This window comes from Etheostoma spectabile, chromosome 22, assembly GCF_008692095.1.
Source record: "Etheostoma spectabile isolate EspeVRDwgs_2016 chromosome 22, UIUC_Espe_1.0, whole genome shotgun sequence".
NCBI lineage: Eukaryota > Metazoa > Chordata > Actinopteri > Perciformes > Percidae > Etheostoma > Etheostoma spectabile.
In genome coordinates this window covers 7,215,765-7,228,584 of record NC_045754.1, presented here as the reverse complement: position 1 = coordinate 7,228,584, position 12,820 = coordinate 7,215,765, and the positions used below count along the sequence as shown (strand labels likewise).

Below are 12,820 nucleotides of genomic sequence, written 5' to 3'. Positions count from 1 at the left end.
GCTTGTTTTTTTCCTGTGGAAACATAAAGACTTAATCTCAGTCTCTTTTTAGTTTTTCCACATACATACCCAGCTGGTAGCCACTCACATTTCCAGTGTCACATCCCAGCCATAATTAAGCTCACTATGATCTCAGTTTTTAAAAGTGTGATGGTGTATTCTAGTCATTGCAAGGAAAAAAAACACATCAGAAATGAGATTACAATTATTGTGTCTCCACAAGGCAATGGCCTGCACTTTTATCAGTGTTTAGAGCCATGGCATGGCAGTTCATCACTCAGAGTGACAAAACAATTTTAATTTGCCTAGATTTGAAAAGCAAATGTGTCTCGTGCCGCAAATCAGTTTTTTTCCCATTCAGCAAACAATACACTGACCTGGACATGACCAGGCTTCTGTCTTTAGCACATACACTCGCAGAGAGAAAGTGTCATGGGAATAACCAAGAACACGCTCTCTGAAGGGTTTCCCCTGGTTTGGAAACACCAGATCTGCCTCACAGTTATGTCAAACATCAAACTGAAACTTGGAGTGTGGGTTCTGGCTTCTCTTATCGGAATCAGACTTCCCAGCTATTGTTGCTATTTCTTTCCTGGAAAAGACAAAAAGGGAAATCTGTGCACGTGCTGTGTCGGATGCAAGGTCAATCAAAATGTCTGTGTCGGGCGGCCCCCTTATCTTTTTCCTTTTGTGGAGAGGTGATGTTCCTGCTCAGCATGGCTCCTCTGCATGCCATCCCTCAGTCTGTTAAAGTCCAGATAGTCATATTAGATGCCATTATTCCGCTGACCACAAGCATGGATGAATGATTGATGGATGGATGTGTCGAGGGGAGGAAGGGAGGGAGCGGGTAGAGGGCAGGGGTGTCAAAACAGACGAAAGTTGAACCATTGGAAAAAAATGCCACCCTTTTTCTTTTCATTTTTTGTTCTCTCTTTTGCCAGTTGGCTCAATGTCACAGCCTCTTCTGCCTGGATGCCCCCGTCCCTCCATAAAATAAAGGGAGGGTGGAAAGAAGATGGTGAGTGGAAGGAGTTTGGAGAGGGGGAAGGGTGGCAGACGCAGGCAAACAGGCAGAACAGAACCAGTCTAATGCTCAGTGAGCCTGAGACGCTATCCATTACACATGCCCAAGGCATCTCCATCAAAACACTCGCCCCCTATCTGGCTCTATTGTTGGCTACAAGACAGGACATACCCTAGTCAGCAGTGTGTGTGTGTGTGTGAAGAGCATTTAGTGCTCAGTTTATCGGCGAAGCTCATTTCTTAAGGCGGTGTCATATTTTACACCCTACGGGCTTTATAAGCCAAGAATTATGTTAACCACTGTGTAGTGGCTGGTAGATAATATAGACTGTAGCCAAGTAGCATTTTCACACGGGAAATGCCATACATTTAACACACAGTGCACATAGACAGAGATTTAAATCATTTTTCTGCAAGTATGTTTTTCTTAGGACTCTTAAAGGGACTTTTAACTCTTTTATTTTGTATGTAAAAGTGCATATAACCACATGTGTGTAAGTGGTATTTCTTTCAAAACAACTCTTATGTAACTGGCTGTTATCAGGACACATCTTAACCCACGGTATTAGTGTGGGCTTTGAGGTCTTGGCAGGAAACCACATTATTTCCTGTCAGCGTCAGCAGTGGAAATGAACAAGGGCACCCTGATGAAGGAATGATTTCATGAATGGATGACAGAGAAGCTACCAACTGGCAGAGCCGCTCTGTTAAGGCAGCTCAAGTCCTCTCTGATTGGCTGGAAAAGCTTCTAAAGCTCAAGACTGAACTCATAGCAAGTCGTCTATGACAGTTAATATACTTCTCCCAAATTGACCACAACTGCTTAATTGTAGACTAGCCGTTATTGCTAGAAAAACCACTAGGTTTATGTCATCCAAGTAAGATTTCCTGCTTATATCAGTTTAAATATTGTCCATTTAATATCTTTGAATTTTGGAATGTTGGTTGGACAAGAAGTAGGTGTAGGAAGCACCAGATGCCTCCCGATACGATATCGTCACAATACTTATGCCACGATACAATGTTATTGCGAATTTAAACATATTGCAGTATTCTGCGAAATAAGCAGACAAACTGACCAACACATAATGAAAGATCCATACTTGGCGCCTGTGTAACGATACAGTATTGCCACGGAAAATATTGCGATACTGTGCTGTATCGATTTTTTCCCCACCCCTAACAGCAAGCAATTTGAAGACATAACAAAACTTGTGATGGTCATTTCTTTCATTGTCAGACTGTTTATAGACTAAGCAATTATTTAAAAAGAAATTCATCGGCAGAATAATAAATAATAAATCTTTAGTTCAAGCTCTAAAACGTGTTGGTTGGATCGTGTGTATGTGTGTGTGTGCGGCGTGCGTGTGTGTGTGTGTGTGTGTGTGTGTGTGTGTGTGTGTGTGCGTGTGCGTGCGTGTCCAGAGAGCACTACGAGATCCATAACTCAGGATTGATTGGATTATATTGGCTTCGATTGGGGGTAGGGCACATGCTTTTACTCTCTACTTGCCTGCCGCTGGCTTGTGATGGGGGGGGGAGGTTGTTGCAGCCACAGCTCGTACACATGTTGCCGCATGATGTCACAGCGGTTTGCTGCGTAGATGTTATTCACTGTCAGTTGTCTTATTAAGTTTGCAATTATTCAACCGTGAGATAATTTGGATTTATGGGATGTCCGCAATTTCCCCAAAGCTGCACAAATTATTGCGTTTTTATAATTAGGTAGCAAGCAGTGCAAATCCTTTTTTACACTGCATCGTGAATATTTTATAGATTCAAGAATAACATTTTGGCAAGCTTTTTCATTTCACTCAAAAGGTAATTTATTATTTTTGAAAACATTGCCCTGCATTTAGACCATTTGTGAAATTCGCCTGGCCTAGATTTTTTGTGAACCGTACTCTACTACTATTTGCCCGTATTAATCCCTTTGACTTCTTAAGCTATTGTGATGTTTTGGGTTAAGCGCAAGATGGCAAAACAGGGACTTTGATGTGTTTCATTTTGCCAAGAGAAATCTGGCAATCTGGTGTGAGCTGGGTGGTGTGGACTGACATCCCATCTGATGTCAGTCTTGGGTCTCTGATTATTTGTCTTGGTCATGTCTTGCATATTGTTCCCTCTCTGTGATGGATGTAATAACACAGTTTTTTTGTCCTGCTGAAATTGTGCTTATTTTACGCTTCAGTATGAGAATAAGCACCGTTTCCTGTGATCCATTCCCACTGGGGGCCTGGCCTCCCAGGTTAAAGAAAGCAGAGAGGTTGTGTGTTGATAATGGGGAAAAGTAGGCGGTCTAAGAGTTATGGGGGGCAAGCAGTGAGTGATCATCACCTCCCCAACTGCTCTGTTGATAGTGTGTTGTGGGGCCCAGGGTTGCCATGTCTGGTCACCGAGCTTGGCCTACGGGACTTGGCTGACCTTTCTGACCAGACTGTGTGTGTAGCCTCTTGACCTAAGACAGAGCCGTGTGTCTGTATTGTGACTCAAATTGTCTTTACCCATCTTTTTGTGGTACATCTATCTCTGAAATGCAGTTTTTACACAATTTAGAGTACCACTTTTGCTGATTGAAAGCTTACCACTACACGTTGCTGCATCTGTGCAGGTTTGAGATGGCTTTATTCACTGTGGATGTTGAGCTTTCATGATCAGTTACATTGGCTGGGGTTCGAGGCAGGATCAACACTTAGTTTGTAGTTCTAAAGGGGTTTACAAAAAAAGAAGTATGAATATCTTAAACCCCACCTCAGGCTACTCCTTGCTCCTAAGTGCTCGTGGCATTTTTTCATTGAAGTGAGCTTAGAGCATCTCACTGATGAAGCCGCCTTATAGCTAATGTCCCAATCACAACCATCTGGACGTCACACAGCATCAAAGGGTGAAAGGAACATAAACAATCCCAGACAAGTATTTACTGGCATCCAGTAGTTTCCTAATTCTCTCTTCATGCATTTCCGGCATATTTTCCTCCCTCAACAGCTTGATTTCTTTGACATCCCACAGTGACAGGAAGTCTTTAACTTAATGTTCATTTACTTAAGAGAGCCGAGTTGAGTTTTTGCTTTGCAGTAGTAGGGCCGGCAGCACTCCTCTTGCCTTTTGTCAGGGAGTCTCCCCCTGCAATGTAAAGACTTTTTTTTTGCAGTGAGGAAATAAAGAACTCAGGCGGGATAGAGTCCCGCATTGCTGGCAAAAGTGCAAAATCAGTGAGGTATGGAGTAAGAGGCAGAGAGCTGGCCCAGTCCCCTCCTCTTTGCAGGTTTAACAGTATCACACGGACAATTTAAACTGGCTTAAGGTGATACAAGCCTTAGGTGTATTGTCACTTTAACGAGAGACAGCGGTGGAAGGTGTACATTGAGTCCATCAGATCTTTGGCTTTTTGTCCAGAAGGGTCAGAGTGAAAAGAGGGAATCCAGTTTGTTCCTGGTTATGTCCTGCATGACGGCAGGATGCTTGATTATTTAGAGTGAGCCTCTGCTGATCTGATTCTCAGGCTGCCTCAGCCTGGTACGACTGCGGAGACGAGCACAGGGAGGCACAGACATCTGGGAAGAGACACCATCACAGAATGAAAGACAGAAAGGGAGGGTTACCAAAATGCCAAGGCAGATGACATGAAAAAGTGCAGTATGCTTTGTCATCTTTTAGGCTTCTCCTCCACCGGTCAGTCTGCATTCTGCTGCATAACCATGGTGATGCATAGCCAGGTGGACTGTTTTGCTCTGGACTGCTAACTACTCTTTCCTACTGCATCCTTGTATCAGGAAGGCTGTTTTGTTTTAAATCTTACATCTAAGATAATCCCTAGAGTTTTTCTGCGGCATGAATTATTAACATAAAGTATTGCTAATGAAGCGCAGCTGGGGCGACAGCCACGGCGGATAGGATGCCTGCTGCGTTCGCAGATGGGCACGGAGATGCACCCTTTGCCTTCTGCTGATGATCCCCTCCCGCCTCCTCTCACCCTCCTCTCCGTCAAGGTGGCATCGAGGAGTGTTGCTGCCAGCAGGACGCCGCTGGGAACGGCAGGATTTGGTACACACAGCTGAGGGGCCGGTGTCTGGGCAGGGTGTATTTCTTCAGTGAAACATAAAATGGCTCATCTTAAAGTTCTCGACTGTATGATTAACAACAACTGGAGCCTCATCTGTGATCTATACTGCTCCTGGAACAATCAGGTCAGTTCTCTCTTCATGTTGTAAGCATTTGACTTATAAAGTTATAAGTAGGGAAGTAGTTTTCCTTTTTTAATATTATTTTCTGGCATTTTTTATTGTTAGTGAAAGCAGCGTTTGACAGGAAACATGGGGATAGGGATAAGGGAGGGATATGCAAAAAAAAGTCGCTGGCCAAAATCGAGCTGAGGACGTTGCGAATACTGTATATAGTATACACCCTAACCACTAGCCCTAACAGTTTCGTATGAAATGGCTAACTGGGAGCTATTGGGACATCAAACTAGTAACCTGTTAAAGCAGGACATTCACTCCAACATCAGGTTGGCCTATACCCCTTACTCAGCAAGTCATAATGTATTGTACTGTATCAATACATTTGTTCTTGCTGCAGCTGAATGTGCAGCATGTTTTTTTTTCTTTTTCGACCTGTTGATTTCGGTCACCCTTTCTCACCCTTTTTATGCCTTCCTTTCTGTCCCATATTATCTCAGGAGTTCTCTAGGAAAGGCATCCCTGACATCTTGTGTATTAATAGCCAGAATTGCTTCAGTAGTGTAGTGTGGAACTGGAGACTCAGGAGTGCTCGGCATGCTGACCTCTGAGTGTCCCTGCTCTTGCAAACGGGGCCTTGTGCAGCCTGGGGTGGCTTGAGACTAAACTTGACTTTCAAAAATGAGTCTTAATCAAGTTATTTCAGAAGTGATTTTTGGACTTAAATCTAAATTTCTCTTGGCTTCGTAAGATGTTATTGCAGTAAATGAGTTCATTAAGCCGTTTGGCATTTAAAATAAAATATCTTGCAACAAGTGTAGCTACATTAAAATTATCCCCTCCCATAGTAATTTGTGAAACTACAAATTTTGGACACAGTCTTCGATCAAAGGCTGGCTGGTAAAATCCAGTGGAAGATGTTCCCTTGTAATGGGATGAGATGTTAAGTGGAAGGGTGCAAAGGGTGAAGCCTGTCTATGTTCAGAGAATGACGTGTTTGCCCATGAATCTGAGCATATAAATATAGATGTTCTCTCCATCATACAGCACTCTTTGTGGTGCTATCTTGTATGCATCCATTTGTCTCCATATGCTCAGAAGTCAACTTGGCACCCTTACTAACACTTCATATCTCATATACATGCCTTTTCAGCTTTTTCTCTGGAAACTCACACAGACAGCTTATTGTATCATGCACTTTTCCCCCCCCCTCTCCTTTTTCATTTTGCCATGGAATGCCTGATGCGAGGAGTAAAGAAGTCTTGCCGTGCCAAACATTGCGGCAGAGCTGCTCTGTGGTATGCCCCTTCCCCTAATTTAATTTTAGCAGCGCTGAAAATTGTTTGCGTCCCAAGCCGAACTGATAGGCCTCTGTTTCCAGAGAGCCTCTGCTGTCCGAGGCGCTGAAAACGGCCTTTGTGCGCCAGTAGCACAGCACAGAGGGCTCATGAAATATTTACAGGCTAACACCTGGTGTGAGACACAGAGAGAGGAGCCAGGGAAGCAACAACACTGCCACCAAAAACAGCAGGGCCTCAGATCTATTGGCGTGCCAGAAATACTTGGTTTGTAATAGTTTTGTTATAGGGAGGCGACAAATTAAAAAACCATTTATGGCAATGGGTTTGTCGATCAACGGAAAAAATTATCATTTATTTTGATAACCGATTAATTATTTCAATGATGATAATGAAAAAAAATGCCAAACTTCTCTGGCTCGGACTTCCTAAATGAGTGACTCTGCAGCTTGTCTTTGCCATACGTCGTTGTATATTGAATATTGTTTAGGTGTCAGACTTTTGGTCGAACAAAACAAGACATTTGAAGGAATCATCATGGCCGTTTAGAAGTTGAGACAGTTGTTTGACTTGTCAGACTTCTCAATAATGAAAATAAGCATTAGTTGCAGCCATAAAACAATTACCTCTTGGGAAAGAGAGAGGTTGTATCGGATCGATTTTTTTACAAATTCGTCCCACGCTGTAAATACCATCAAAGGAAAATCCCTTTCTCTCCCTAGTTGATGCCTTATTGGATTATGCTGTGAAATGTTGCTTCACTGCATTATTTCCTTCCCCACCATCAATGTTAGCAGAAATTGTGATAGATAAAGATATAAGACAGTATTGTAATAGACTTTTATGGAGGTTATCTAAAACAATCATAGATAGCATTGATGCACCCCTGGTTGTTGAGCCCTTGGATGTGTTTGAGTCTCCCCACTTTGTTCTGAGGACTAGCCTAGTTTTAACATGGCACTGGGGGGTTAAACAGGAGAGTCTGTGTCAGAGGGTGCACTGTCATGACCCTACCCTGTCAAAAACCTCAAAGAGCAACCAGGATTAATAATTCATAGATGAGGAAACCAATTATACAGGGCTTTGCTCGCATCTGGGTGGGGGGACCCTGGGGACCCTAATTGGCCCACCTGCTCTCTGTCTCTGAAGGGCTGGGCTGAGGTGGCTGGCTGGATGTGAGGGTGGTGCGTATGTCCTCTCTTTGTTTGGATGCCCCTGTCTCTGATGCTTTAATGTGGGGGGATGGCTTCCTCAATGGTGCATTGGTAGCCACCTCAACTGACATCCCTGTAGTGATGGACCACACCCAACACAGCTGACAGAGGGTCCCATGTGCCCCGTCAGTGCTGTTTTTGGACTAAAAGGCAATTGCAAGGCAAGCGTGAAATGGGCTAACTTAGTTAGTGATGAAATTTAGTGAGATAATAGTAGGACTATATGTAGTGATTCTTCGTAAATTTTATGACAATCTATGGACGAAACGATGAACAGATTAATAGACAGTATTCTGCAGATTGATCAATAAGTAATTGATAGTTGCAGATCTTAATTGTTTCACCTTTAAAATGCCAGAAATAGTGAGAAAATTGACCTACCCCAACAGCCGTAAACCCAAAGACATTCAATTGGCAATTATATCAATTTTCTGTCCATCTACTAATAAATAAATACTGAATGTATGTGTTTACTGAAAACGATGTTGCATGATTAAACATTCAGAAAGTGGGTTTGTTGGAAATGAAACTAGAGCTCAAACAATTAGTCAATAAATCAATAGACAGAAAATGAATCTGCAACACTTTACTGTGATTAATCAGCAAAATGCCCAAAACATTCACTGGTTCCATTGTCTCAAATGTGAATATCTGCTGTTTTTTTAATCTTCTATGATAGTAATAGGAAAATCTTAGAGTTTTGGACTCAAAAGAAGCAATTTGGACTCTGGATAATATTTCTCATACTTTCTGACATTGTACAGACTGAATATTAGTCAATTATTTGAGACAAGAAGCTGCAAATGAATCAATAATTAGCATAATTGTTGAAGCCCTTAAGCCAAACAACACTAGTGAACTAACCTAACATACACTAGAAACACACAGGCCACACTTGGGCTTATTGAGCTCTACGCAAAATCTTCTTTGGACAGTGATTTGGGCCTCTGATGTGCATCAGCCCACTTTATTCTGGTCTCTCTCTTTCTGTTTGTCTGTCCCATTCTCTCCTCTCTCCTTCCATCTCCATTTCTCCTTTGTGGAGAGGAATTCCAGGCTGTTGGCCCGCACAATTGCCCCTCCATTAGCATATGAAAGCAGCCGAGGCGGGAAAAAAGGAGGGAAGGGGAGTCATAAAGCTTCCAAATCAGTCCAAGCAGACAACTTTTAATCAGCCTCATGGTAGCACATGTGCCTATGTGGCACATATTTCCCTTAGGGAAGTCCTGTATGCTCTAATGCAATGCAAAGTTAGTCTGCTCTTTCTGTTACATCCCTGTAGTTTTATTCATGGTCATTGTTCTGTGTTGAACTGTTCTGCCTGACAGTTGCAGCATGTCAGTAATAACTGACACGCTTATCTTTTCAGCCCCTGGCAAAGACTCTTGTCTTCAACCCGAGATGTGATATTGCCTGCTGCTTATACACTTCTCTCACGCATAAAATCAATCCATCTGAAGGATTCGCTTCGCTCCCTTGAGATCTTAATGTGGTTCCAAATGAGGCCACGTGGCATTGTAAGGTGGATAAAATCTGAGAATGCTGTGTGTATTTGAAAATGACAAGTGCTTGCTGGTCATTTTTCTGTACATTACTTTCATCATTTGGTAAGAAGTGGGACTGACCTGGTTATTGAGTCTCAGCAGTCTAAACCTCTGCTCTGTCCTGTTCTGCATGGTCAGTGTTGGATTTCATTATAGCCAGGAACACAATTTAGAAGTACTTATTCAGACAACAAACGGATTTAGTACTGATTCAGTAACATTACTGCTTCAATGCACTGGATTGTGTCATGTACATCAATATTTTTGGGAAAGCTTTTTTTCTTATCCACACTGCAATGCCTTTAAGATGTATTGTGGAGAACATTTAATGCATAGTTTCTAAAGGAAAAGATGCATTTTGAAATAAATGTAGCTTACATGTGGACAAACTGTAAAGCGTGTGTGTTGTGTCAGCGAGTTAGGATGCACTGAAGCATTAAACTATGAAGTAATACCTCCCACTGAGACACACAGAGATCAGTTTTAGGATCTGTGACACTAGGTTATCCTGTGATACCTGAACCTCTGACTTGCCCCTCTATTTTGTTACAAGCAGCAGTCAGCTATGGATGCCGGTGTGGATGGACGCGTACGTTTTGATTGGAGTAGAAAAACAGCAAAAGAACCACAATAAATCATTAAAATTGTCAAAATGCTAAAGATTGTGCTGAACACCTTTTTTTGATGAAATAGCTTGATACTCCAGCACCAATAAATGTAAGCTATCCCTCCTGCGGCTACTGTTGCCGTGTCATTTTCCCTCCATCCAGCTGCATAATATGGGGCTGTCTCTTCACTGTAGACTCAGGGCATGCTTGCCTGTGCTCGTACATTCGATTTCGTACTGTAACCCTCAGCAGATTGGCCGAATTTGTAGTGAAAAGCGGCGTGAACAGAATGCTGATTCACCTCATACTGCCACAGAAACCCCTCACCCCCTCTTCCCACGCCTGCACATAGGCACATAATCCCTACGACATATGTGCACAGCGCTGCAGTAAACATACAGCGATGCTGTTCGTAAAGGTTAGTCGGTGTATGGCAGAATTACAGAAAACCTGCTGAAAGGAAAGTGTCACAAGAGGTTTGGCTCTGCAAAACCAAGAAACACCTTGTCCTTGGAGTGTAACCTTGGTAACACAAGAAAAGTATGGCATATAAAGACGCCTTTTTTCTATAATATTTCAAGTACGCTATTCTTGTAAGCCAGGAAAGGAAAAGAGAGGGATAAAAGAAAGCTGAGGATGTGAATGAGAAGTAGCTGGATGCTGCGGAGTCTCCTGGATGATAAAAAACTGGCTTGGAAAAGATGCAGCTCTCTTTGGTGCAATGCAGACTGGGCTTGGGAGGAGCCTTGCCTGTGGGTGGAGCTGCATGTGCATGCATGTGTTAGTGCAAGAGAGCGCGTGTGACTGTTTGTTTAAAAGGTGTTGTTTTGTTTCCCTCTATGAGTGATTTCACATTTTGCCCAGCCCCCCTCAGGCTCTCTTGAGGTGAGGTTGTAAATATCACTGGCACGCTTGAAGAGAAGAGGGTTGCTATGGTGACTTTTTCTTTTTCGCATGTGTGTGTTTTGAATGCCAGAACCGCCGCTGTGGTGCACAGTACATCTAAAGTTGATCAGCCTACTAAGAGCAGTTACGTCATGCAAGACAGTCAAAAGGGTGGAGCAGGGGGAATGATAATCCTCCGCAGAGCCCTGACAGAGGATCCATAGATCACTGGTGCGTGTCACCCTCTCTATACTCTAACCCTCTCTACTACTGCTATCAGAGCTTGTCCTTCACAATCTCATTTAGCTCACATGGAGGGATCAATAACTTGAGAATTACTTGCTGTATGTTTTTACGTACGTGTTCTAAAAAACTCAATCACCATCTCCCAGGCTTCCATCGCTGTCCATAAAATAGTGAGCCTGGCATATTTTCCTGTTTTCCTCACACAGCCCTGAGGTATCCCAGTAAAAGAGGCGTTAATTGGCTGCGTGTTCAGTGCCAGAGCACGCGATTGGCCGTGCGGTACAGGCTTCACAGCGATCCAGACAGTGATAATGACGCCGTCTGTCCTGTGTCAGTCAGTGTGCACACGCCGCTTTGTTCTGATGCGGATGAAACAACACCATTAGCATTCGAAGCACCTATGGTCCTCCGACAGAGTGACCGTGACAGCCTGAGCCCTGATTCACTAATCATCAGTGATGAATTGCAAGCAAAACCAATCTGACAGTGTCACAGGAGAGGTCACCAAATATGCAATTTTTGGCAAAACTGAATACCTTTCTGCCCGCTCTAGAAAAGCTATTTCATTGCCATTGTCTGTCTTTATAAAACAAATGACATCCATCTGTTTCTACCTCACTGTTTTCCTTTGGCTTTTTATTTTTTAAAGGGGCCTGAGCGTGCATGCCAGAGAGAATGGCTCACTCAGTTGACTGCGTGTTTACTGTCGTGATGGAGAATGCGGTGGACACTCCCTCTCCTCTCTGTTAAATGGGATCCAAGGAGGATAAGAAAAGAGGCCGATAAAGGCAGACAAAAGAAAGAGGGGTGCCAAGTAGTGATGTGACGATTACCGGTGTAACGGTAAACCACGATAAAATGTTGACGATAACAATCACCGTTTTCATTTAAAATGTCATTATTATCACCTCCTCCTTCCCAGCTTCATGCGAGTTTCCTGAAGTTTCCGCGCAGACGCACTACGTAGCCTCCAACGTGCGTTTCTTGAAGTTGGAATCATGGCGGTAGGAGTAGATGACAGCACTCAGGATCAGCCCTCTCAGAGGACTAAGTCTGAAGAACGGGCGTATTTTGATTATGCTTAAGAATGCCGGAGGACATTTGATTGAAGATAGTTCTCCTGGAACATATTGTTCTTCATGTCTTAGCTTGAGTGTTTGGATTTCTAAAATTTAAACCTGTATTACTGGAAATGTTCCTAATAAATAAGCTGTGTACATGCTGGACCCTTGCACCTTTGATGTTAAAGGTTGCACTTTTTTTTTAAATCAAGTTTTGCCTATATTTTTGTAATATTATAAACACTGTTACACTTTTTGAAACTATTTCAGCTTGATCGTTTTTTTTTTTTAACATATTGAACACACTTTAAAAAATACTGCGATAATACTGAAAACTGTGATCATTTTCATACCGTTACATCCATAGTGCCAAGGGAAAGAGAGAAGCTCAAAGAAACACAAGACTAAAGATTGGGATGCTGAAGTGTTTAAAGTGCTACGAGGTGCAGTGAGACGGGGCAACAATAAAGTACAGGAGATGGAGGGAAAGAGCAAGAGATGAGGAGTATGAGGTTTTTATTGTTTCCAGCTGGGCCTGGGTGTGGTCATCATGGCCTGGAGACCTGCTGTGTTCAGCCCTGCTCCCAGTCCTCCTTCAGTCTCCTGACCCGGCTGCCAAATGGCTTCTCTGTGTTTTGCTTTGGGTCGGCATATGGTCCTTGACATGTTCGACTTAATGTTGACTTAGTTGTGTTGTGTGATAATATTATTTTGTGTTGAAATTAGAGCCCGACCGATAAAGGATTTTTAAGGCCGATAC

General features: G+C 43.0%; 1 protein-coding gene across 2 annotated transcripts in view; it reads left to right on the top strand.

Moving 5' to 3' along the window:
• Positions 1-12,820, top strand: part of arhgap21a (Rho GTPase activating protein 21a) — an 88,434-nt gene that overhangs the window by 4,822 nt on the left and 70,792 nt on the right. Inside the window, exon 1 of one of the 2 annotated variants that reach the window (XM_032503470.1) lies at positions 5,039-5,213. The exons of the other annotated variant lie outside the window; for it this stretch is intronic. Coding sequence (XP_032359361.1) covers positions 5,130-5,213 — 84 coding nt within the window. The 5' untranslated portion in view covers positions 5,039-5,129. Of the gene's footprint in view, positions 1-5,038; positions 5,214-12,820 lie in introns of those variants that run through there. 2 annotated transcript variants of the gene reach the window in all.